Source organism: Oncorhynchus keta, chromosome 14 (assembly GCF_023373465.1).
Source record: "Oncorhynchus keta strain PuntledgeMale-10-30-2019 chromosome 14, Oket_V2, whole genome shotgun sequence".
NCBI lineage: Eukaryota > Metazoa > Chordata > Actinopteri > Salmoniformes > Salmonidae > Oncorhynchus > Oncorhynchus keta.
In genome coordinates this window covers 22,105,245-22,132,022 of record NC_068434.1, presented here as the reverse complement: position 1 = coordinate 22,132,022, position 26,778 = coordinate 22,105,245, and the positions used below count along the sequence as shown (strand labels likewise).

The 26,778-nt window shown below is 45.1% G+C and overlaps 1 protein-coding gene and 1 long non-coding RNA gene across 10 annotated transcripts in view; both read right to left on the bottom strand.

Moving 5' to 3' along the window:
- LOC118370617 (transient receptor potential cation channel subfamily M member 3-like) overlaps nt 1–26,778 on the bottom strand; it is a 193,082-nt gene that overhangs the window by 68,939 nt on the left and 97,365 nt on the right. For all 8 annotated transcript variants that reach the window (XM_052461302.1, XM_052461307.1, XM_052461303.1 and 5 more), the window contains exons 6-8: nt 24,799–24,970; nt 1,692–1,866; nt 1,348–1,471 (exon numbers count right to left, since the gene is read on the bottom strand). In XM_052461302.1, the coding sequence (XP_052317262.1) occupies nt 1,348–1,471; nt 1,692–1,866; nt 24,799–24,970 (471 nt within the window). The remainder of the gene's footprint in view (nt 1–1,347; nt 1,472–1,691; nt 1,867–24,798; nt 24,971–26,778) is intronic.
- Nucleotides 3,435–4,202, bottom strand: LOC127907234 (uncharacterized). Of its 2 annotated transcripts, none has more exons than XR_008063864.1 (3): nt 3,955–4,202; nt 3,615–3,920; nt 3,435–3,580 (listed from the first exon to the last, which is right to left on the bottom strand). It is a non-coding gene; the product is annotated as an uncharacterized LOC127907234 (long non-coding RNA). The 2 variants fall into 2 exon arrangements; XR_008063865.1 differs by having other exon boundaries at nt 3,989–4,202.

The window sequence follows — 26,778 nt, the reverse complement described above, 5'->3', positions numbered from 1 at the left end:
CTGGACAGTGTAGGGGGTAGGATGTAGGGGTAGGGGGGTTGTTTCTGGACAGTGTAGGGGGTTGTTTCTGGACAGTGTAGGGGGTAGGATGTAGGGGTAGGGGTTGTTTCTGGACAGTGTAGGGGTAAAGGGGTTGTTTTGGACAGTGTAGGGGGTAGGGGTTGTTTCTGGACAGTGTAGGGGGTACGGGGTTGTTTCTGGACAGTGTAGGGGGTAAGGGGGTTGTTTCTGGACAGTGTAGGGGGTAGGGGATTGTTTCTGGACAGTGTAGGGGGTAGGGGTTGTTTCTGGACAGTGTAGGGGGTAAAGGGGTTGTTTTGGACAGTGTAGGGGTAGGGGTTGTTTCTGGACAGTGTAGGGGTACGGGGTTGTTTCTGGACAGTGTAGGGGGTAGGGGTTGTTTCTGGACAGTGTAGGGGTAAAGGGGTTGTTTTGGACAGTGTAGGGGTAGGGGTTGTTTCTGGACAGTGTAGGGGGTACGGGGTTGTTTCTGTTTCTGGACAGTGTAGGGGTAGGGGTTGTTTCTGGACAGTGTAGGGGTTGTTTCTTGACAGTGTAGGGGGTACGGGGTTGTTTCTGGACAGTGTAGGGGTAAGGGGTTGTTTCTGGACAGTGTAGGGGTAAGGGGTTGTTTCTGGACAGTGTAGGGGTAGGGGATTGTTTCTGGACAGTGTAGGGGGTAGGGGGTTGTTTCTGGACAGTGTAGGGGGTAAAGGGGTTGTTTTGGACAGTGTAGGGGGTAGGGGGTTGTTTCTGGACAGTGTAGGGGGTACGGGGGTTGTTTCTGGACAGTGTAGGGGGTAGGGGTTGTTTCTGGACAGTGTAGGGGTAAAGGGGTTGTTTTGGACAGTGTAGGGGTAGGGGTTGTTTCTGGACAGTGTAGGGGTAGGGGTTGTTTCTGGACAGTTTCTGGACAGTGTAGGGGTAGGGGGTTGTTTCTGGACAGTGTAGGGGTTGTTTCTTGACAGTGTAGGGGTACGGGGTTGTTTCTGGACAGTGTAGGGGGTAAGGGGGTTGTTTCTGGACAGTGTAGGGGGTAGGGGGTTGTTTCTGGACAGTGTAGGGGGTAGGGGATTGTTTCTGGACAGTGTAGGGGTAGGGGGATGTTTCTGGACAGTGTAGTGGGTTTGTTTCTGCACAGTGTGGGGGGTAGGGGGTTGTTTCTGGACAGTTTAGGGGGTTCTTTCTGGACAGTGTAGGGGGTAGGGTATAAGGGGTAGGAGCTAAATGAGTTTTCCTTCTGCTTACATCTAATACTTCTAAATCTCAGTTTTGTTCTCCTTTATAATCCCCATCACACTGGGGGTATGTTTCCATGGTGACTCGTGAGCAAGTGTGAACACTCACCAACTCCTTCTTCTTCATGCATTCCATGAGGATGATGAAGAGGTGTTGGGCTTGGGTCCGGCTGTACGTGAATGTCTTCTGTATGGTCACCAGCAACTGGTCCCTCAGAGTCTCATTTATGATCCTGATGAGAAGGAGGTATAGGGAGAAGGATAAGTGTAAAAGAGACCTGGAGCCAAAACTTAAATTCAGGTTTTAAAATTGAAGTATTAACGTTTAGCATAAGTATTAGGACTGTATTTGGGAAACAATAAAAATGCATCTTACTATACAGATATTTGGAACGGTTTCTGCATCCCCGGCAATACAGTAGCAAACCTGTGTATCTGATATGTGACACGTACCCTCCCTCCTCTGAGTACTTGTGTCCAAATGCCAGGATGTCTGAGGCACGCCCGCTCCCGTCACACACCACCACGGGGACAGGCGGAGTGTCCCTCAGGTACTCCAACACGATGGAGATCACATTAGGACCCCCTTCCACTATCAGAGCCACCACCGGCACTCCCTGACCAATACCTACAGAGAGAGGGGAGAGGAAGGGCAGAGGACAGGGGGTAGGTAGAGAGAGAGCGAGAGAGAGAGAGAGAGAGAGAAAGGGGAGGACGGGGAGAAGAGAGAGGTGTGACTGACAACATTTCAACGGGGTCCATGTTGCGTGCTGTACCCCGATTCCACAAGTGCCCCTACATCTCACCTCTCAATTAAAATAGAACTGCTACCAACAGACAAATCTGGGACACGTGTTAAAAATAGTCGGCAGTCGGCAGCACACTGGTGTGTCTTGATTCTGAGAGAGTTTCCTATTTCGCTGTGTTTTTCTGAGAAGTTAACAAAAGCACAGATCCACACTGAGCCGCATAGAAGCCCTGGAGCGAGCACCCTCCTGCTGCACAGAGGGACAGCCTCATGCTGGCAAATCAGAAGCTATTAATAGTCATTAGAGGTAATTAACAGGTGGGTTCTGGTGCTCACACACAGGCCTGCCTGGGATAATGGACCTGGAAAGAGAAAGGATGCAGCCCTACAGTACCAAACCCCCACAAGGACGCCCAGTTCCTTTGTCACTGCTTCTCTCTTTCTGTCTCTGTCTCCCACTCTCTTTCTCTCGCTCCAACCCACTCTCCGTCACTGTCTCTCCCTCTCTCCCACTCCCACCCACTCTTACTCTCTCTCTCTCTGTCACTCTCTCCCTCTGTCACTCTCTCCCTCCTCTGTCTCTCTCTCTCTCTCTCTCTCTCTCTCTCTCTCTCTCTCTCTCTCTCCCCTTTCTCTCTCACTTGCTCTCTGTCATTCTCTCTCTCTCTCTCTCTCTCTCTCTCTCCCTCTCTCTCTTTCTCCCTCTCTCTCACTCTCTCTATCTCTCATTTGGCTGCCACCCATCAGTGTTTTGACTCAAATTTAAAAGCTGTGTCCTGCCAGATCCTCCCTCCCATCCTAGCCTTCATAATTTCACTGGGGATAGGTGGGCCAAAGACTCAGGGCCCGCTCACACACGTGCCATCATTGTGTCTCGCTTGCTACAGCCACAGTTACATAAAGAAGGACCTATTTTAGGGCCTTGTCTACTTCAAAGCCCAGAACACCAGCACACTGTCAGACAGAGGAGAATAAGAACAGAGAAGTGATAGTCTTCTCTTTTCATATCGGTTTTACTTGACTTCTTCTGTTGGTCTTCACCTCTGCATGTGTCACAATAATGGCTGCTTTGCTTTGGCGGTCATCTCCAGAACCTGAAGGTATTACGCTCCAATTTAAAGACGCCAGCGTGCAGATGAGGAAGGGAAAGCACAGCTTATTTATTTAGGGAAAACCCAATTAGACCAGGATCTCATTCCCAAGGGCACCCTGATCACAGCAATACAACAACCAATAGTTTCATGCCCTGATCTGTTTCACCTGTCCTTTTGATAGTCTCCACCCCTTCCAGGTGTCGCTTATTTTCCCCAGTGTATTTTCCAAGTGTTTCCTGTCTCTCTGTGCCAGTTCGTCTTGCATGTTCAAGTCAACCAGCGTGTTTTTCCCCGTGCTCCTGCTTTTCTATTCTCTTTTACTAGTCCTCCCGGTTTTGACCTTTGGCTGTTTTTCTGGACTCCATTCCGGCCTGCCTGACCATTCTGCCTGCCCTGACCTCGAGCCTGCCTGACCATTCTGCCTGCCCTGACCTCGAGCCTGCCTGACCATTCTGCCTGCCCTGACCTCGAGCCTGCCTGACCATTCTGCCTGCCCTGACCTCGAGCCTACCTGACCATTCTGCCTGCCCTGACCTCGAGCCTGCCTGACCATTCTGCCTGCCCTGACCTCGAGCCTGCCTGACCATTCTGCCTGCCCTGACCTCGAGCCTGCCTGACCATTCTGCCTGCCCTGACCTCGAGCCTGCCTGACCATTCTGCCTGCCCTGACCTCGAGCCTGCCTGACCATTCTGCCTGCCCTGACCTCGAGCCTGCCTGACCATTCTGCCTGCCCTGACCTCGAGCCTGCCTGACCATTCTGCCTGCCCTGACCTCGAGCCTGCCTGACCATTCTGCCTGCCCTGACCTCGAGCCTGCCTGACCATTCTGCCTGCCCTGACCTCGAGCATGCCTGACCATTCTGCATGCCCTGACCTCGAGCCTGCCTGACCATTCTGCCTGCCCTGACCTCGAGCCTGCCTGACCATTCTGCCTGCCCTGACCTCGAGCCTGCCTGACCATTCTGCCTGCCCTGACCTCGAGCCTGCCTGACCATTCTGCCTGCCCTGACCTCGAGCCTGCCTGACCATTCTGCCTGCTCTGACCTCGAGCCTGCCTGACCATTCTGCCTGCCCTGACCTCGAGCCTGCCAGACCATTCTGTACCTCTGGAACTCTGAACTGGTTTTGACCTTTTGCCTGTCCACGACCATTCTCTTGGCTACCACTTTTGGATTGTTAATAAACATCTTGGACTCTAACCATCTGCCTGCTGTGTCTGCATCTGGGTCTCACCTTGTGCCCTTCTAATATAATGTAAAATAAAACAGCAATCAATAGAAAACAACATTTAACAAAAACAGTTCAATTCCTCTGCTACTAGGTCCTCAATCAAAACTCTGAACTGCCCGAGCGGCACCAGAACATCTAATTGTAATGAGTTCTATAAATTGTCCCAGCAGTGAGGCGCATTAAAACTAAAAGCAGATTTACCTAATTCGGTAGAGACCCAAGGAACCTCAAGAGTTAACCAACTCTGTGAATGGGTTTGGTAAATCATGTTTTTATACTTCAACAACGAAGTGAAGTCAGAAGCTTGTATAGTAGAGCTTTGTAAACAAAAAGGGAATGATGAAGTGATCTCTGGGAATTCAATGAGGACCAGCCAACCTTTTGAGACAGGATGCAGTGATGAGTATTAAAACTGCCACATGTGATAAAGCGAAGGGCACTATGGTAGACAGCATCCAAAGGTTCAAGAGCAGTGGCTGCTGCATTCTGGTAAATTGTTTCACCATAGTCAAGTACTGGCAGAAAAGTTGACTGTACAATCTGCTTCCTGCTTTTTAGGGAGAAGCAAGATCTATTTAAAAAAAATAATAAGCCCATTGTAAATCTTAATATAGCTTTTAACTAGCTCATCAGTATGTTTTTGTTTATGCTAAATCTTTGTCAATCCCAAAGCCCACATATTTCTCGGCGGAAACCCGATCGATGGGACAACCATTGAATTAATACATATGTAGTCCACCTGATTTTTTTTTTTTGCGAGAATTTGAGAACAACATATTTTGTTTTTCCCACATTAAGTGCAAGTTATAAAATGGAATGCTTCAATCTAGTTGACAATGGGAAAGTTTTCTGTCATCTCTAAAAAGAAAAGATGTTAGGGACCGGGGAGAAAATGCAATAACTCTAAAGATTACAGGAAAGATTTTCTGTGCAAAATGTCCAAATGACATTGACAAATAGAAAGCAGTGAGAAAATGACCCAAAATGTTTAGGATAAAATTTTAGTTCGGCTTGGATGCATAATTTATATGGTTGAAATAATATCAGCTTTTATGATACTGATAAATATAGCCCCTCTACATATGGTATCTAACTGCGCATTCGCATTCCCTCAAGATGCTGAAAGAAATAACTCATATTTCTCCACTTCTGTTCCTGAGTCAAAAATGTACAGTAGCCTACAATTTGTTGTATCATTTACCAGCAAGAAATGCAAAATTCTGCAGGAGTAAATATTGAAGGTGCAATATGCAGAAATTGCTATGCCATTTCTTAGTTGCTAACATTCTAATAGTTTGCATAATTTCTGTTTATGTAGAGAATCATTGTACCATCTGAACCGCTGTGAAATATATTTTCAATAACCCAAAATATTGTGATTTCAGCTGTTTGATGCTGGTGTACAACACCAAAAGTCAAAGATGCGAAACGTATGAACGGGAAGCACAGAAATAGCCACATAGAACAGATCTACCACATCTTAGACTTGCTTTCAATGAGAATGATAGATCTATAACTCCCATTTCTATGTGAATTTTGTCAGTAGCCCAAAAAGTAAAATATTGCAACTTTAAGGCTATGTGAGAGGTTATAACCCATCTGAACAATAGGCTACAGTTCCCATAACGTGCCATAGGCCTATTTGAAGTTCCCGTCTTCAAATCATCACACATAACATAGTCGGCACTGCCATCATCCTCTTTTACTTCACCAAACATGACTTTTCTGGCCCTCCCTTCTCTTTATTTTCAACTCTCCATTTCACAGCTTTTCTCTTTTTGAATTAAACCCCGACATTGTCCTTTCTGCCACAGTGGATCGACGATAACCTTATCTGCCTGATCCCAGCATTTGGTGATTGGTGTGTAGGCTATTTGGCACACATAGATTTAGGCCCTGAATCTTAGGGTTATGCACCAATGCCAAGTAACCTAAAATAATGAAAGATAAACCTATGTAGCCTATAGATATAAATTGCACAAGAATTATACATTTATGGATTTTTTTAAGGTATTGTTTTCTCTTTATTCAACACACCCACCCGCCATCCACACAATATTTTGTGAACCTAACCCAACTGCGGATATAGCTGCGGGGACTGAGGGATATGAGTCAACCCGCCCATCACTAGAGCGTGGTACCTGCATATGCCACATTACACAACACAATCAAAGAGCAGGAGTAGACTGCACTCACAGTATGTGTGGTCCTAAAGCCAGTTCATATGTCTGAGGTATAGAGCAAGATTTGTGTAACTGGCAATGCTGACAGTTCTGCAAGTTGCTTTAGATAAAAGCGGTCTGCTAAATGACCATATTATATTGTTATTATATGAATATCTATAGTCTCTCAGGTAGAGTGGGGACCTCAGATTAAGCATTCATTCTTAAATCATGTCACATTGGAAACCGATAAAAAGTTAGCTTTGTGCTCTTTGCTGTGTAGGGTTGAAAATATTTGAAAATAGCCTTACAAAATGGACCAAATGGTAAATGATTTCAAAAAAGAACAAATCTGCCATAGCTGTATGTGGAGATGGAATCCATTTTTTGGACAAGATTATCTCTCGAAGTCTATGAAGTAGAACGTTGTGCTTTGCATGACGAGTCATTGTCAGCACACACTGTATTTCACTACCCCCTCTGATCAAGTTTCCACAACAGCTCACAGTCATGTTGATGAAATAACACCAGGGCATTTAGAACCGGACATTGAATAGATTCCATTACAAATGCCAGTACCCCATCAATAATGGATAATAAATCACATGTTCACTACCATCCGGTTTATATAAGAGAAACCCTTTGGGGTTTTCCGTATCAGATTAGTGGAGGCTTTACTAGTGATAGGTCAGAGTAGCTCGTAACTGGAGCAGATCGATCCCTTCCTCTCTTTGAACACTCTCCACACACCCACCTCTATGTATCTACTGTCTTCCCTCTCTCTCTCTGACGTCTATGGCCCCTGCTCACAGCTCTTGAGAGAGAGAGAGTGAAAGAGAAAGAGAGAGAGACAGCTCGGAAGAGGGGAGGAGGAGAGGAAAAGTACGAGCCTCACCAACCCCAATATCTATCTTTAGTCCGGGAGAGAGAGGGGGGTTGTGAGGGGGACACATGTAACATGATTAAACGGACCTCATTATGGAGCCGTTGACTCACCCAGAGAAACATTAGCAAGGCTGGAGGAGGTTTCTCTATGTGGGTCGTTTTCACACATCTAGGCCTTCCCTCGGCATCCACACTGCACTCGCTAGCACCTATTTCCCCAGAGTGGACTGGCAAATTGGAGCTGTGAAAGTATTAAGACATGAAAGGTAGAGAAGAGAAGGTCAGAGGCAGATGTAAAGGGCCGATTCTACAACGCCACCGCTCCATTTCGATTAGTTATGTCTCTGTCACACTTTGACTTTCCTTGTTCTTCTGTTCTCTTCTGAATATAATCCATTCGTTTCTATTTTTGCATTGGGCAGGCGCTGCAGTTGAGATAAGATAATTAGTTGGGTTGGGGGACACTTTCTTTTCAGAGGAATAGGGATAAGATGGGTGAGAGTGTCAAAGGGTTACAGAATTAATTTGAACCCAAGCCAACACAGGTATGGCTGTTAGTGGAGGTGGTGGCACTAACCGCTAGAACACCAGATTGTGGGACATTGTCTACTGGAAAATGACACCCATTATAAATATTGGGGAAGCAACTCTGAAAATATAGTTTACAAGCTACCAATTACTTCACTAAAGCTACCCTTAAGAAAAATACAGTTTACTGTACTTAACTAAAAACTACTTAATGAAAGATTATCATATGTAAATCTGAAATGTCATAGACTACAAATTGCAAAATGTATTTAGTCTATTAAACACAAAAACTATGTTTCAAGTAATAATTAGGCAGGTCTGATGCCAATTATTGCCTACTTCACCCATGTTTTATTTGAGCAAAAAAGTTATAATAGTTAGCCACACAACTACTGTACATATTTAAAAAGTAATTAAGTACTAAAAATACTTCCCATATTAGAATTTATTTAAACTACCACCAAGATAAAGCAAAATGCAGTTAAATTACTAGTTGACCTACATGTAGTTCACTACTCCCCAATACATGGTACACAGCAGCTTCCCTACTGATTTACCTGGCTGTCTCAGAGTTGACAGTATCTCTCTCTCTCTCTCTCTCTCTCTCTCTCTCTCTCTCTCTCTCTCTCTCTCTCTCTCTCTCTCTCTCTCTCTCTCAAGCACGGCAATTCCACCATGACAGGAGACAGGCGATCGTTCACTCACCTCTCCCTAACCCTGTGCTATCAAACTCAATTACCTGCCAGGCCAGTACGCATGATTTTGTTCCAACACTAGCATACCACATGGAACGAATCAAAGAAGTTGTCTATTAAAGATCATGATTGGTTGATTAGTTATATAGGTTGTGTTAGTGCTGGGTTGAATATCCAGTCCCTCCAGTAACTGAGTTTGAGTCCACTGTTCTAACCACTCCAATCATCACTTCCTCTACTGTCCCTCCCTTTGAATAATTCATCAGTCCTGTGCAGTGTTTCCTCTGGAAAAAAATGTGTAGCAGTGGGGGGAAGAAGGTCGTGGAGGGGGCTGAATGGGGGGTCCCTCCTAGACTTCTCATGTAGAAGGACTGTGCAAGGTCCATAGCCTATGCATGGTCCATATTATCAGATATGCTATTAGCAATAAACATTGGCACCTGTAGCCCAACTGATGCAGCAAAGTGCAAATAAATAGGCTGAAGCATGGAGTTGCTTATCTACATTTACCCTATTGGGCTAATCATTAGCCAGAGACCAAACAGATCCCAAATGTGATCTTTTGAATAGTTACAACCAGGAATACAACTTCCCCGAATTGGATCCTTTGTTTGTACTCCCCTGGGGAATTGAACTGATTCCAGAGGCTGACCCAAAACATCGTCGGCGGGGAAGAGGTACTCAGAATGGACTTCTAGTCCGACTCAGGAGACCTGCACACCGCCCACCGCTTCCGAGTATATTACTCGCTAATGTTCCGTCTCTGGATAAAAGCTGAGGGCGAGTTACCCCGACCGAGAATACCTCACAATCAAATGCCGACTGTATTACCTCCCAAGATAATTTTCTTTGGTTATAGTCACAGCCGTGTATATTCCCCCAAGCCATGACGGCCCTCAAAGAACTTCACTGGACTATATGCAAACTGGGGATTTTAACAAAGCAAATGAGTAATTGGCATTATTTAACAAAGCATTATTAAAGTTCTATCCAAATACTGACTGCAGTAGCCGCGCTGCTAAAACACTCGACCACTGCTACTCCAACTTCCGGGATGCCTACAAGGCCCTCCTCCGCCCACCCTCCCTCACGACTCCATTTTGCTCCTCCCTTCCTATAGGCAGAAAGGCAAACAGAAAATACCCATGCTAAGGACTATTCAATACTGGTCTAACCAATGGGAATCCCCGCTTCAAGATTGTTTTGATCAGGGTAGCCTCCGAGAATAACATTTACGAAAATACGGATACGGCGACTGAGTTTATCAGGAAGTGTATAGGAAACGTTATACCCACTATGACTATTAAAACCTACCCTAACCAGAAACCGTGGATAGATAGCAGCATTCGCGCAAAACTGAAAGCACGAAACACTGCATGCAGTCAAGGTGACTGGGAATATGGCAGTGTAGTTATTCTCTCTGTAAGGCGGCAGCGTAGCCTAGTGGTTAGAGCGTTGGACTAGTAACCGGAAGGTTGCGAGTTCAAACCCCCGAGCTGACAAGGTACAAATCTGTCGTTCTGCCCCTGAACAGGTAGTTAACCCACTGTTCCCAGGCCGTCATTGAAAATAAGAATCTGTTCTTAACTGACTTGCCTGGTTAAATAAAGGTAAAATAAAAAAATTAAAAGGCAATCGAACAGGCAAAATGTCAGTATAGAGACAAAGTGGAGTCGCAATTCAATGGCTCAGACACAAGACGTATGTGGCAGGGTCTACAGACAATCACGGACTACAAAAAGAAAACCAGCCACGTCTTGGACACCGACGTCTTCCAGACCTTCTAAACACCTTATTGGCCTGCTTTGAGGACAACACAGTGCCACGAATGCGACACAGTACCAAGAACTGTGGGCTCTCCATCTCGACGTGAGTAAAACATTTAAACGTGTTAACCCACGCAAGGCTTCCGGCACAGACGGCATCCCTAGCCATGTCCTCAGAGCATGCGCAGACCAGCTGGCTGCTTTGTTTACTAACATATTCAATCTCTCCCTAATCAAGTCTGCTGTCCCCACATGCTTCAAGATGACCACCATTGTTCCTGTACCCAAGAAAGCAAAGGTAACTGAACTAGTTTTGCGCGAATGCTGCTATCTATCTATGGTTTCTGGTTAGGCTAGGTTTTAATAGACGCTGTGGGTACAACATCACTGATGAACTTGTTAATAAACTCGCTCACCGAATCAGTGTATTCATCAATGTTATTGTCCAACGCTATGCGGAACATATCCCAGTCCACGTGATCGTAGCAATATTGAAGGTTGGAATCCGATTGGTCGGACCAGCGTTGAACAGACCCGAGCATGGGCGCTTCCTGTTTTAGTTTCTGTTTATAGGCTGGGTGCAACATAATGGAGACATGGTCAGATTTTCCAAAAGGAGGGCGGGGGAGGGCTTTATATGCTTTGCGGGGGGGGGTATACATGACTGTGATTATGATCAAAGAGAATTCTCTTGGTAGATAATGCGGCCGGCATTTTATTCTAAGGAATTCTAGGTCAGAACAAAAGGAACAAAAGGACTTGAGTTCCTGTATGCTGTTCTGATCACAACACGTCTCATTAATCATAAGGCATACACCCCGCCCTTCTTCTTACCAGAAAGATGTTTGTTTCAGTCTGCGCGATGCGTGAAGAAGCCAGGTGGCTGTACCGAGTCTGATGACGTATCCCGAGTGAGTCATGTTTCCGTGAAACAAAGAACGTTACAATCTCTGATGTCTCTCTGGAAGGCAACCCTTGCTCGGATTTCGTCTACCTTGTTGTCAAGAGACTGGACATTGGCGAGTAGTATGCTCGGGAGCGTTGCTCGATGTGCTCGTCTACGGAGCCTGACCAGAAGAACGCTCCGTCTCCCCGTTCTGCGGCCGTGGTTTTGGGTCGCCGGGTGGGATCCGATCCATTGTCCTGGGTGGTGGACCAAACAGGGGATCCGCTTCGGGAAAGTCGTATTCCTGGTCGTAATGTTGGTGAGTTGATGTTGCTCTTATGTCCAATAGTTCCTCCCGACTGTATGTAATGAAACCTAATATTTCCTGGGGTAACAATGTAAGAAATAACACATAAAAAAAATAAAAAATACTGCATAGTTTCCTATGAACTTGAAGCGAGGCGGCCATCTCTGTCGGTGCCGGAAGTGTAAATGTAATAAGCCAGGGAGATACTGTATACTTTAGCTAAGAAAGTAATACTAAGTGTATGTTGTGCAGTAAGTTGTTAGTAGCCCATGTGTCTCACCCTAAGAATTTGATACCTCTCCCCCTCAGAACTTAGCCTACTGTTCCGACTTAGAGGTGCACATGTAGCCTATTTTAGAGAAATGTCATCATTGAATATTGTAAGAGACTTCATTATATGCCCCCGTTATTTATCCTACGGTTCTGACTTGGTGTACAGGGAGAATGCTGTAAGTCTGTCGCTGTACATTTCAAATGTAGCTTAATGTCTTAATCGAAATTATGGCTTGCCTCCTATCCGCTCATCGATACCTTATGCCATAGTTTGTAAATCTCAATTGTTACAATATATCGCTTATATAGGTGTATCTCATTAGTATCTTATTCACCATCTTAGGCAAAGTTGGAATTCTGCATTTCATTGTTTTGCTTACTTTGTGTATTATAATTAGCTCATGTGCTTTTCTCCACTAGGAGGAAATACTATATAATGTTGTTGAGTCTGTAACCATGTTTGCCGGTGACAGTCTCTTTTATATATTTTATAAATTGCAGTAGGGTAATAGACCCATGTAATTCCACTTGATATTGCGAGAGTTGTTTTGTTTGTGCAATGCGCTGTCTGTGCATCGGTATATTGTCTATAAAAGTGGATCCTCGTGATTTAATTTTGCTTCCTTTTTAGACCACATCGGCCTAGTAAATACTTCACATGGTAGGCTAACTCTCTCTCTCTCTGCCTGTCTCTCTCTCTGTCTGTCTCTGTCTCTCTCTCTCCTCAAAGAATAGTAAAGTTATGGCCTCAACATCTTGCTGAATTGATCTGAACTAACATCTATCTGAATTGATGTCAGTGTCCATTTTGAAAGTGCTGAACAAATAGTCCCACCTCATCACAGCTTGTTAGCTTGCACTTGCTTATACTTACAGCTAAGTGTTGATTATATAAGAACAAACATTATGAATTTACTGAACGTAAATGTAATGATGTTTGTGTATGGTTCAAAAGTCTAAATTAATGTCAGCATTCCTTACTAATGAAGAAGAATGTGGTTCTTATCAAGTTACACAAATCGACAGAGTCAGTAGAAACCACATTTACTTAAGCAAGTCAGCCATATAAGCTGTGGTTTTTAAAAAGGCAGTTTAGTGTTATGTTTTTTTGCTGGCATGCATCTAAAACAAATTGGTTGAGTTGCTGCACCAAGATTTACATGCTAAAAATCGCCATTATGCAGAGGAAAAGTAAATGTGGACTTTTCTAGCAGCTTCAAAGTGCATCTCAGCAGAAATATTTTTGAATCTTCCTTATTTTTTTCACTGGTGGCAATGATTTTGCCCTTGGCCCAGCGCCACAGCAAAATGAGTGTGTCGGAAACACTGGTCCTGTGGGTCCCAGCTGAAGTCAGGGCTTCATAGCATTTGATTAGAATCCAATTCCTGCAGGGGCCATTTCTCATCCTTTACATAGGACTGTGATTAAAAATGGTATAGATAACCCCCCACACCTAAAAACAGACAGAGAACCCCCCCCCCACACACACACACACCACACACCTTAGTGCTGACGAGAGAGTAGGTGAAGGCTACATGAAGAGAAAAGGATCCCTCTTTCTCTCTCCGTCCTCTTGTATATTCTCATCCTCCTATTCAGAAGAGACCTCTCAAGGTAACCTCATCGCCTCTCTTTCCACTTCATCTCTCATTCCCTTTCCCTCTCTGAGACTAGTGCATTACCACACACAGCAGAGAGCTATGACCGTCACCTGAGGCCGTCTGCTGTCTCACTCTTCTATCTGCCTGGATGTTTGAATTGTTGCCACGGGGAGAGATGGGAGTCTGGTGGGAACAGAAACAGCACTGTTCTTCAAGGATTCCTGTAGTCATCTGACATTGACACATGGGAACGAGGGTGTGTGAGGATGAGTTGTTTAAAGGGGAGGACAAGGGGATATGACAAGTGCACAAATAAGGGATGAGTCCACAAGCAGACTATAGGACAGGGGTATGGATGACCAAGCTATGATCTAAGAGGACTAGAGGACAGGGGTATGGATGACCATGCTATGATCTAAGAGGACTAGAGGACAGGGGGATGGATGACCATGCTATGATCTAAGAGGACTAGAGGACAGGGGTATGGATGACCAAGCTATGATCTAAGAGGACTAGAGGACAGGGGGATGGATGACCATGCTATGATCTAAGAGGACTAGAGGACAGGGGTATGGATGACCAAGCTATGATCTAAGAGGACTAGAGGACAGGGGTATGGATGACCAAGCTATGATCTAAGAGGACTATAGGACAGGGGGATGGATGACCATGCTATGATCTAAGAGGACTAGAGGACAGGGGGATGGATGACCATGGCTATGATCTAAGAGGACTAGAGGACAGGGGTATGGATGACCATGGCTATGATCTAAGAGGGCTAGAGGACAGGGGGATGGATGACCAAGCTATGATCTAAGAGGACTAGAGGACAGGGGGATGGATGACCATGGCTATGATCTAAGAGCGCTAGAGGACAGGGGGATGGATGACCATGGCTATGATCTAAGAGGACTAGAGGACAGGGGGATGGATGACCATGGCTATGATCTAAGAGGACTAGAGGACAGGGGGATGGATGACCATGGCTATGATCTAAGAGGACTAGAGGACAGGGGGATGGATGAACATGGCTATGATCTAAGAGGACTAGAGGACAGGGGGATGGATGACCATGGCTATGATCTAAGAGGGCTAGAGGACAGGGGGATGGATGACCATGGCTGATCTAAGAGGACTAGAGGACAGGGGGATGGATGACCATGGCTATGATCTAAGAGGACTAGAGGACAGGGGGATGGATGACCATGGCTATGATCTTAGAGGACTAGAGGACAGGGGGATGGATGACCATGGCTATGATCTAAGAGGACTAAAGAACAAGGGGATGGATGACTATGGCTATGATCTAAGAGGGCTAGAGGACAGGGGGATGGATGACTATGGCTATGATCTAAGAGGGCTAGAGGACAGGGGGATGGATGACCATGGCTATGATCTAAGAGGGCTAGAGGACAGGGGGATGGATGACTATGGCTATGATCTAAGAGGGCTAGAGGACAGGGGGATGGATGACCATGGCTATGATCTAAGAGGGCTAGAGGACAGGGGGATGGATGACCATGGCTATGATCTAAGAGGACTAGAGGACAGGGGGATGGATGACCATGGCTATGATCTAAGAGGACTAGAGGACAGGGGGATGGATGACCATGGCTATGATCTAAGAGGGCTAGAGGACAGGGGAATGGATGACTATGGCTATGATCTAAGAGGGCTAGAGGACAGGGGGATGGATGACTATGGCTATGATCTAAGAGGGCTAGAGGACAGGGAAATGGATGACTATGGCTATGATCTAAGAGGGCTAGAGGACAGGGGGATGGATGACTATGGCTATGATCTAAGAGGACTAGAGGACAGGGGGATGGATGACCAAGCTATGATCTAAGAGGACTAGAGGACAGGGGGATGGATGACCATGGCTATGATCTAAGAGGACTAGAGGACAGGGGGATGGATGACCAAGGCTATGATCTAAGAGGACTAGAGGACAGGGGGATGGATGACCATGGCTATGATCTAAGAGGACTAGAGGACAGGGGTATGGATGACCATGGCTATGATCTAAGAGGGCTAGAGGACAGGGGGATGGATGACCAAGCTATGATCTAAGAGGACTAGAGGACAGGGGGATGGATGACCATGGCTATGATCTAAGAGGGCTAGAGGACAGGAGGATGGATGACCATGGCTATGATCTAAGAGGACTAGAGGACAGGGGGATGGATGACCATGGCTGTGATCTAAGAGGGCTAGAGGACAGGGGGATGGATGACCATGGCTATGATCTAAGAGGACTAGAGGACAGGGGGATGGATGACCATGGCTATGATCTAAGAGGACTAGAGGACAGGGGATGGATGACTATGGCTATGATCTAAGAGGGCTAGAGGACAGGGGGATGGATGACTATGGCTATGATCTAAGAGGACTAGAGGACAGGGGTATGGATGACCATGGCTATGATCTAAGAGGACTAGAGGACAGGGGATGGATGACCATGGCTATGATCTAAGAGGACTAGAGGACAGGGGTATGGATGACCATGGCTATGATCTAAGAGGGCTAGAGGACAGGGGGATGGATGACCATGGCTATGATCTAAGAGGACTAGAGGACAGGGGGATGGATGACCATGGCTGTGATCTAAGAGGGCTAGAGGACAGGGGGATGGATGACCATGGCTATGATCTAAGAGGACTAGAGGACAGGGGGATGGATGACCATGGCTATGATCTAAGAGGACTAGAGGACAGGGGGATGGATGACCATGGCTATGATCTAAGAGGACTAGAGGACAGGGGGATGGATGACCATGGCTATGATCTAAGAGGACTAGAGGACAGGGGGATGGATGACCATGGCTATGATCTAAGAGGACTAGAGGACAGGGGGATGGATGACCATGGCTATGATCTAAGAGGACTAGAGGACAGGGGGATGGATGACCATGGCTATGATCTAAGAGGACTAAAGAACAAGGGGATGGATGACTATGGCTATGATCTAAGAGGGCTAGAGGACAGGGGGATGGATGACTATGGCTATGATCTAAGAGGGCTAGAGGACAGGGGGATGGATGACCATGGCTATGATCTAAGAGGGCTAGAGGACAGGGGGATGGATGACTATCGCTATGATCTAAGAGGGCTAGAGGACAGGGGGATGGATGACCAAGCTATGATCTAAGAGGACTAGAGGACAGGGGGATGGATGACCATGGCTGTGATCTAAGAGGGCTAGAGGACAGGGGGATGGATGACCATGGCTATGATCTAAGAGGACTAGAGGACAGGGGGATGGATGACCATGGCTATGATCTAAGAGGACTAGAGGACAGGGGGATGGATGACCATGGCTATGATCTAAGAGGACTAGAGGACAGGGGGATGGATGAACATGGCTATGATCTAAGAGGACTAGAGGACAGGGGGATGGATGACCATGGCTATGATCTAAGAGGGCTAGAGGACAGGGGGGTGGATGACCATGGCTATGATCTAAGAGGACTAGAGGACAGGGGGATGGATGACCATGGCTATGATCTAAGAGGACTAAAGAACAAGGGGATGGATGACTATGGCTATGATCTAAGAGGGCTAGAGGACAGGGGGATGGATGACTATGGCTATGATCTAAGAGGACTAGAGGACAGGGGGATGGATGACCATGGCTATGATCTAAGAGGGCTAGAGGACAGGGGGATGGATGACCATGGCTATGATCTAAGAGGACTAGAGGACAGGGGGATGGATGACCATGGCTATGATCTAAGAGGACTAGAGGACAGGGGGATGGATGACCATGGCTATGATCTAAGAGGACTAGAGGACAGGGGGATGGATGACCATGGCTATGATCTAAGAGGGCTAGAGGACAGGGGAATGGATGACTATGGCTATGATCTAAGAGGACTAGAGGACAGGGGGATGGATGACCATGGCTATGATCTAAGAGGACCAGAGGACAGGGGGATGGATGACTATGGCTATGATCTAAGAGGGCTAGAGGACAGGGGGATGGATGACTATGGCTAGAATATTTACCTGCTATTCCTGTGTATGGTTATACAGGGATCTCTCTAATCTCAAAGGGACAATCTGCAACATGTACCTATTCGTAGGCTGGCTAGTTGGTTTCGTAACATAATGTTGAAAATAATAATCCATACTTTATCACTGAGAAAGACCAAAGACAGAGGACAAGAGGAAGAAGGGAAGGACAATGGCTGAGATGGGAGGATACCGTTAGTTTTGAAGGAAGCTGCTCAGGCATATCTCCAGCTGTGCCAGGAGGAGACAGGAGGAGACAGGAATGTATCCAACCTGGCGTGTGACTGTGTTGGCCACAGCCACCATAAACAGCACTTCACCCAAAGCCCTGTCTTTATCCATTTATTCTGTTACCCTCAGCTGGAGCCGAGCTGTCACCTCGATCCTTAGTCACAATAGCACACGAGGCAACACAGCCGCATGTAATATGGAGTGGGAGGGTGTACTTTTTTAGTTTTAGCTATGGGAGAAATGTTAGGAAAATATTTTATTCATTAGATCTGACCTAACATAGTTTTGTGCTTGTGTCCACAAAACACAATGTAAAAAATGACTAATATCCAGGACAATATATATTGATTGTATTAGTCTTGAAGTAATGTTCCTGACAGGTATTGTGTAACCAACCACAGGTTTGCACATACAGTACAATGGGACCTTGGGGGCAGATTTTTCTAAGTATCACTTTCATTCCAACATGATTTTTCCTCTTATTTCATTATCCTCTTTTTTTGTGAGAAACCTCAGGGCATGACGCATCCCAGAGGACCCTACTGAGAGGGACATTTATACTGAACAAAAATATAAACCCAAGAGGACGATTTTACTGAGTTTCAGTGCATATAAGGAAATCAGTCAATTGAAATCATTTAATTAGGCCCTAATCTTTGGATTTCACATGACTGGGCAGGAGCGCAACCATTGGTGGGCCACCCACTGGGGAGCCAAGCCCAGTCAATCAGAATTAGTTTTCCCCCACAAAGGGGCTTTATTAGAGATGGAAATACTCTTCAGTTTCATCAGTTGTCCGGGTGGCTGGTTTCAGACGATCCCGCAGGTGAAGAAGCTAGATGTGGAGGTCCTGGGCTGGCGTGATTACCTGTGGTCTGCGGCTATGAGGCCAGTTGGACGTACTGCCAAATTCTCTAAAACGACGTTGGAGGCGACTTATGGTAGAGAAATTAACATTCAATTCTCTGGTAACAGCTCTGGTGGACATTCCTGCAGTCAGCATGCCAATTGCATGCTCCATGAAAACTTGAGACATCTGTGGCATTGTGTTGTGTGACAAAACTGCACATTTTAGAGTGGCCTTTAATTGTCCCCAGCACAAGGTGCACCTCGTAATGATAATGTTGTTTAATCAGCTTCTTGACATGCCCCACGAGTCAGGTGGAAGGACTATCTTGGCAAATGAGAAATGCTGAATAAAAGGGATGTAAACTCATTTGTGCAGAACATTTTAGAGAAATAAGCTTTTTGTGAGTATGGAAAAGTTCTGGGATTTTTCTGGGACCAACCCATGTTTTGAATCATGGGACCAACATTTCATATGTTGCATTTACATTTTTGTTCAGTAATATGTGCATCTTTATTGACTGTGGACAGATAATCAAATAAATAAATGGTCCATTTATAGAACCCTGGGTGGTATTCATTAGGCACACAAAATGGAAGCAAACTGTCTGAAACGTGGAGGTACCATTGGAGCTTGTCCCATAAAGGCTCATTTTTGTTTTCTGTCGCAATATGTTTTGCTACGTTGAGAGCTAATAAATATGACCCTGCTATAGTGATGCGCATGTTGATTCATAGCAGGTAGATTTAGGGTCATGAAATATTGTGTGGCTGAAGGGCGGGTGGATGGCGGGCGGGTTGAATAAAGAAAAACAATACCTTAAAAAACATAAATGTATAATTATTGTGCAATTTCTGTAGGTTACATTGAGATTTTTTGTTCATTATTTTAGGCTGATATAACTCCATAAGCCTAAACTTTACGGCTTAAAGGTATGCACACCAAATAGCATAAACAACTAATCATGCTTTTGGGAATGGCAGAAAAAAGGCAAAAAGGAAGTTGTGGAAGTTTATTCAAAAAGACAAAAGATGTCAAAAGAAGAGTTGAAAATAAAGAGAAGGGAGGTCCATAAAAGTGGTGGTAAAAGAGGATGATAGCAGTGTGTGTTATGTTATGTGTGATGATTGTGAGGCGCTATACGAATTTGACAGTCACGAGAAGGGACTTCAAATAGGCCTATGGCATGTCAAGGGAACTGAAGCCAGCGGTTTAAATTAATTAAATGGAAACTGGACATTGACTAACCAGAATAAATCCTCTGATAACCCTAGTCCCGTACGAATCGACATCCTTGTGTTTTGAGAGAAATGTCTGAGTTTGACAGGTGTTGCTCGCGGTTTGAGCAAGAAAACAATAACTGATTCAATAAATTGAATGAAGTGCTGCGCATATCCTGTACAGTATATGAAGGGACTACATGTATCAACTTCAACAGTGAATCATTTTGTTTATACGTTTTGTGCAGTGGCATAAAGTACTTAAGTGAAAATACTTTAAAGTACTACTTAAGTCGTTTTTTGGGGTATTTGTACTTTACTTTACTATTTATATTTTTGACAACTATTACTTTTACTTCACTACATTCCTAAACAAAACAATGTACTTAATACTCCTTACATTTTCTCTGGAACACAAAAGTACTTATGGAAAATGGTCCAATTCACACACATTAAGAGAACATCCCCGGTCATTCCTACTGCCTCTTATCTGGCAGACTCACTAAACACAAATGCTTCATTTGTAAATTATGTCTGAGTGTTGGACTGTGCCCCTGGCTATCAGTATATTAAAATAACAAGAAAATTGTTCCGTCAGGTTTGCTTAAAAACCTCTTAAGGATCCGCCCCTTTTTTTCAATTTTCGCCTAAAATGACATACCCAAATCTAACTGCCTGTAGCTCAGGCATTGAAGCAAGGATATGCATATTCTTGATACCATTTGAAAGGAGACACTTTGACATTTGTGGAAATATGAAATTAATGCAGGAGAATATAACACATTAGATCTGGTAAAAGAAAATACAAAGAAAAAACAAACCGTTTTTTTTGTATGTTTTTTGTACCATCATCTTTGAAATGCAAGAGAAAGGCCATAATGTATTATTCCAGCCCAGGCATAATTTAGATTTTGGCCACTAGATGGCAGCAGTGTATGAGCAAAGTTTTAGACTGATCCATTGAACCACTGCATTTCTGTTAGGACGTCTTCTACTGAGATCGCAATGATTATGATTACAGTTTCTCAGTTCAAATATTATGGTGACACTATATCAGAGAAAGCTTGGTATAGTTTACAAACTTGGGAACCAAGCTGGAGTTATCAATGTTGCCTATTATCGCCTGGACTTCTTGAAATGTCTTCACGCCTTGTAAGAAGTTATATATTGTAATTACTTCACCACCATGGCCTATTTATTTCCTTAACTTACCTAATTTGCACTCACTGAATATAGACTTTTTGTTTTATTTTGTTCTACTGTATTATTGACTGTATGTTTTGTTTATTCCATGTGAAACTCTGTGTTGTTGTATGTGTTGAATTGCTATGCTTTATCTTGGCCAGGTCGTAGTTACAAATGAGAACTTGTTCTCAACTAGCCTACCTGGTTAAATAAAGGTGAAATAAATAAATAAAATAAAAAATCATAAAAGCATCATAAAAGCTGAAAGTTTTTCAACCACATAAAATATGTATCGAAGCCGAACTGAAACCTTGTCAGAAACACATTGGGTCATTTTCACTACTTTCTATTTCCTTACAACTGGTCAAACTGATGTCATTTGGACATTTTTGCTTTATTTTATTTTCTCCCCAGTCCCTAAACGTCTTTGCTCCACGAAAGATGACAGAGAAACTTTACCGATGTCAACTAGATTGAAGCATTCATTCTATCGATCTATTACATTATTCTGTTGAGCAAGAGTTTATTTTGTCTTCGAGGGCAACAAAGACAAACTACAAGTATCTAATTATAAACAAGCTGACTGACAAATAGCCCACCAAAATGTTGGAAATTACAAGCAGAAACATATCTCAAATCAGGCAAAACAAAATTCTGTACAACCTATCAAAATGTTTGTTCTGCAGTCTTTGACTGTAGCCTAAAGAGCATGTTCTATATTTGCAGGTTAGGGTTGTGTGCAGGCCTTAGATATTCACTTTATCACATACAGTCGGGCGGTTGTGGAAGGGTTATTAGCAATTGCGGGTGGGTGCGGGTGAACAAACACTACCCTGGTGGTTAGCCTCGTTATTGTTATTATTTTTTTTTTACTTTAGTTTATTTAATAAATATTTTGTTAACTATATTTTCTTAAAATTGCATTGTTGGTTAAGGGCATGTAAGTAAGCATTTCACGGTAAGGTCTCCGGCGAATGTGACAAATATACGTTGATTTGATTTGAGCACTACACTATCAGTGTCACTCAACAAACCAGCAGTAAGCTCTTCTAACAACTGAATTAATTAAATGCATCCAGGCTTTAAATGAGGATGAAAAGGATGCTGTTAATGTAGTGATGGTTACTGTTCTGGTTTGGAATGGTTTGTGGACTGCTTGATTTGGGGATGGTGAGTTAGTTGAGTTGTTAATTACGCTATATGTGGTCGGTTGGGATGCTGTTATGACGACTGGGCGTCCCTTTGCCTCCCCAGCCCCCTTTATATGAGCCCAGGCATAGGATGACAAAGGGAAGCCCATAGGTCACATGACAGGATGGACAAAGAAGGCACATCTCTTCCTGCTTCCTGTTGACTTCACAGTTGTCATTTGTGAGTGTAATCTCAGCCTGTGGGCTAGGGTTACTGCTTTGTCTGTTTGACTGGATGGTAAAAACAGGGGCTATATAAACTCTACAGTATCTGATGGATATTTAAAAAGTACAACACTGATGCAGTCAAAAGGTCAGGGTTGAATGCTCACAACATTTTCTATTTTTTTTATATACATATGAAACATGTTGACATTTATGTGTATACCAATAATACAGTATCACATTGCATAAGTGTTTGTAGTGTAACAGGACATGGTATGTGAAGTTATACACAGGGGAATGTATGGAGTCATTAGGCAAGGTGAAGGCACGAAGGAGTTTGGATGATTGACAGTACAAACAGACAGGGCTGGTTTCCAAAAAACGTTAGATCCATGATGAACTTAGCCTTCAGAAACTTTCGGGAAACAAGCCCTGAGCGTTAGTGCAACATTATTAGAAAAGGCAGCCATTGTATCAGTTTACTCAAACAGGATAGGCCTACTGGGCACCAATTCCCTGTTATGGACAGAAATTACATGAAAAAAGGGGATGATGCAGTCATAAAATGTGATATAGCAGTCCTATTTCCATAAGATATACTGTGCAAAATGGGAAATATTGGCTATAAATTCTTGCTTCAGTTTATTCAAAAGCATAGAATACTTTTAGGCCGTCATTGTAAATAAGAATTTGTTCTTAATTGCCTAGTTAAATAAAGGTTAAAAACTTGAATAGGGCCTCCCATGTGGCGCAGTGGTCAAAGGCACTGCATCGCAGTACTAGCTGTGCCACTAGAGATTCTGGTTTCGAGTCCAGGCTCTGTCGCAGCCGGCCGCGACCGGGAGATCCATGGGGCGGTGCACAATTGCCCCAGCATTGTCCGGGTTAGGGGAGGGTTTGGCCGGCAGGGATGTTCTTGTCCCATTGCGCACTAGCGACTCCTGAGGCAGGCTGGACGCAGTGCATGCTGACACGATCGCCAGGTGTACTGTGTTTCCTCTGACACATTGGTGCAGCTGGCTTCTGGGTTAAGTGGGCATTATGTCAAGAAGCAGTGCGGCTTGGTTGGGTTGTGTTTCGGAGGACGCACCGCTCTCGACCTTCGCCTCGCCCGAGTCCGTAAGGGAGTTGCAGCGATGAGACAAGACTGTAACTACCAATTGTATACCACGAAAAAGGGGGTAAAAAAAACTAAATAAATAATTAATAAGGCAATTTGTTGATAAAACTAGCAGACAAATATAATAAATTATAGCTGAAAGAAACAGTTTTCAGATGCAGGTTCATTCCTAGCTTTGCTCCATTTGAAATCATACAATTGAGAAGTCTATGTCAAGAGTGGAGGCAACGAGATGTGCACATTATTTATTTTATGTTTATGCAATTTAATTTGGCTATCAGTCTCCATGATACAATGGAAATTGAAGTAGGATAAATGTGATGTGACAAGGTCCTCACACAGAGGAGCACACAATCCTTCTTCAGGAATAATACCGTTGTGCAATATATAACTAACACACAGATATATTCTGAGCATCTGAAATCATTCATTGTGCTCTCATCGCCAGCAGTGGCTGTGTTGATTACATGCACAAGCTCTGCATCAGTAAAAAACCTTTCAGACCTATTTCTCTCTTAAACACACACACACACACACACACACACACACACACACACACACACACACACACACACACACACACACACACACACACACACCTGCACACACGTGCACACACACCTGCACACACACGTGCACACATACACACACATACAAGGGAGTGGAAGTGGAGGATTACTGGCTTCAGTTGAGGCGATGAAGAGCTGTGTCAGGTGGTTAAATACTTGGTTGAGGGAAAAACTTCAGCGAGAGAGGGACAGTTTCAAAGCCTTTTGAGGAGAATCACCTTGGGCTAAATCTGACAGCCTACCGACCATGAACATGGAATATTGGCCAGGTTGTCTCTGTTAAAACAGAAATGTGAACTCAATTAACCTACCTGATAAAATGGTAGTACTTCGGGGGCCCAATTCAATCAGTTGGAGATAAAGGCACTGTTGGTTCACTCAGCATGTTTACAGGGGTGGTTTTGTGTCGATACACAATGACAACGAGGAACAGCTTGCTCACTGGACACCTCAGATAAAGTGTAAATATTCAGAGTAAACCCGCAGTATGTTTTTACTTCATTTGCAATCTAGTTGTTACATTGGGCCTTTAAATAATGTTATGTTCATCATGATGCCATGATCTCACTGGAGATCTACGACCAAATTTCACTGTAAGAGCAATGGAGGTCTAGGATTGGACAGTCATTGGTTCTTAGCAGTGACCAACATCCAGTCGGTATATGACTTAAGGGATGTGAAGGGAAATACCTGCACAATATTTAATTAGCCACTCTCCCAGAAGTAAATACAGCAATCTTGGAAGGTTGTCATTTGAACAGTGTGCACTGTGCAGGTATTTCCCTTTCTTTTCACAGCCAGTCATTGGCTGTTGGTATGATTGACAGTGACCAGCCCCACTTACGTGTGTTGATCTTCTGCAGGGAGATGTGTTTCTCCAGCTGTCTGCGGAGTTTGACCTCAGCACCGTACTTCCCTGTGGTCCCATTATCGGCCAGGATGAAGTGGGAGTGCAGGCTGTTGAGCACGGTCAGCTTGCTCAGTGGGTTGGACATGGTCTGGTACGGTCGGACCACCTGTTGGACCACAACAAAGTTTTCATCAACATATTTTGTTTACTCAGCAGTTGAATATAATAAACTAGTGTTGGAGTCGTGGCCGCGCACGACTCCAACACCATCATTAAGTTTGCTGACGACACAACAGTGTCTGGCCTGATCACTGACAGCGATGAGGCAGCCCAAGAGTCTGAAAAGATGTGGCATGTGCCTTCAGATCCTCAAAAAGCCAACCGCAAGGCGTGACAGAGGGTAGTGCTTACAGCCTAGTACATCACTGGGGCCGAGCTCCCTTCCATCCAGGACCTCTATATCAGGCGGTGTCAGAGGAAGGCCCTAAAGATTGTCAAAGACTCCAGCCACCAAAGTCCTGGACTGTTCTCTCTGCTACTGAACGGCAAGCAGTACTGATGCACCAAGTCTGCTGCTAGTATTTACTATCTATCCTGTTGCCTAGTCACTTTACCCCTACCTATATGTACATATCAACCTCAATTACCTCGTACTCCTGCATATCGACTCGGTACTGGTACCCTATTGTCACGTTCGTTGGAATAAATATCGGACCAAGGTGCAGCGAATGTTGAGTTCCACATATTTGATTAGAAAGTTAAACTAAGCAAAGACAAAAACAAATAAACAATAAACTAACAACGAACCGTGACTACAGAGTTGCTATGTGCACTAACTCAAAACAATATCCCATAAACACAGGTGGGAAAAACAGCTCCTTAAATGTGATCCCCAATTAGAGACAACGATTACCAGCTGCCTCTAATTGGGAATCATACAAATCACCAACATAGAAAATAAACTGGAACACCACATAGAAATAAATAAACTAGATCACCCCCAGTTACGCCCTGACCCACTTCACCATAGAGAAACAATGGCTCTCTATGGTCAGGGCGTGACAGTACCCCCCCACTCCGGCCACAAAACCTGAAACCAAATAGGGAGGGTAGGGGGGGTGATTTGTTGTCGGTGGTGGCTCTGGTGCGGGACAAAATACCCGCTCATCCCACGGATCTTCCATCATCGGGGGCGGCTCTGGTGTGGGACGAAGAACCCTCTCAACTCGCAGATCCACAATCTTTGGTGGTGGCTCTGGTGCAGGCTGAAGAACCTGCTCATCCCACGGATCCACCCAGGCAGAACACTGTGCCTAGACTGGATCTCGATGCCGAGGAAGGCTCCTGCCATGGAGCGGGACTGGACACCAGCCCTGGCCTGGACATCGGTGCAGAGGAAGACTCCTGCAATGGAGAGGGACTGGACGTCGTGTCTGGACTGGGCATCGGTGCAGAAGAAGACTCTGGCCTTGGAGCTGGACGCCTTGCTCAGACTGGACATCGGCGCAGGGGAAGGCTCCGGCCATGGAGCTGGAGGTTCCGGACCATGGACCGTCTCAGGAGGTTGCTGATCCTGGACTGTCGCCGGAGGTTCCGGACCGTGGAACTGTCGACGGAGGTTCTGGACCGTGGAACTGTCGCCGGCAGCTCCGGACTGGGAACTGTCGCCGGAGCTCCGGACTGGGAATTGTCGCCGGAAGCTCCGGACTGGGAACTGTCACCGGAAGCTCCGGACTGGGAACTGTCGCGGGAAGCTCCGGACTGGGAACTGTCGCCGGAACCTCCGGACTGGGAACTGTCGCTGGAAGTTCTGGGCTGGGGATCGTACGAGGAGCAGGCACAGGACGTACCAGACTGGGGACACGCACTTCAGGGAGAGTGCGAGGAACAGGCACAGGACGCACCGGACTGGGGACACGCACTTCAGGGAGAGTGCAAGGAGCAGGCACAGGACGTACCGGGCTGGGGACACGA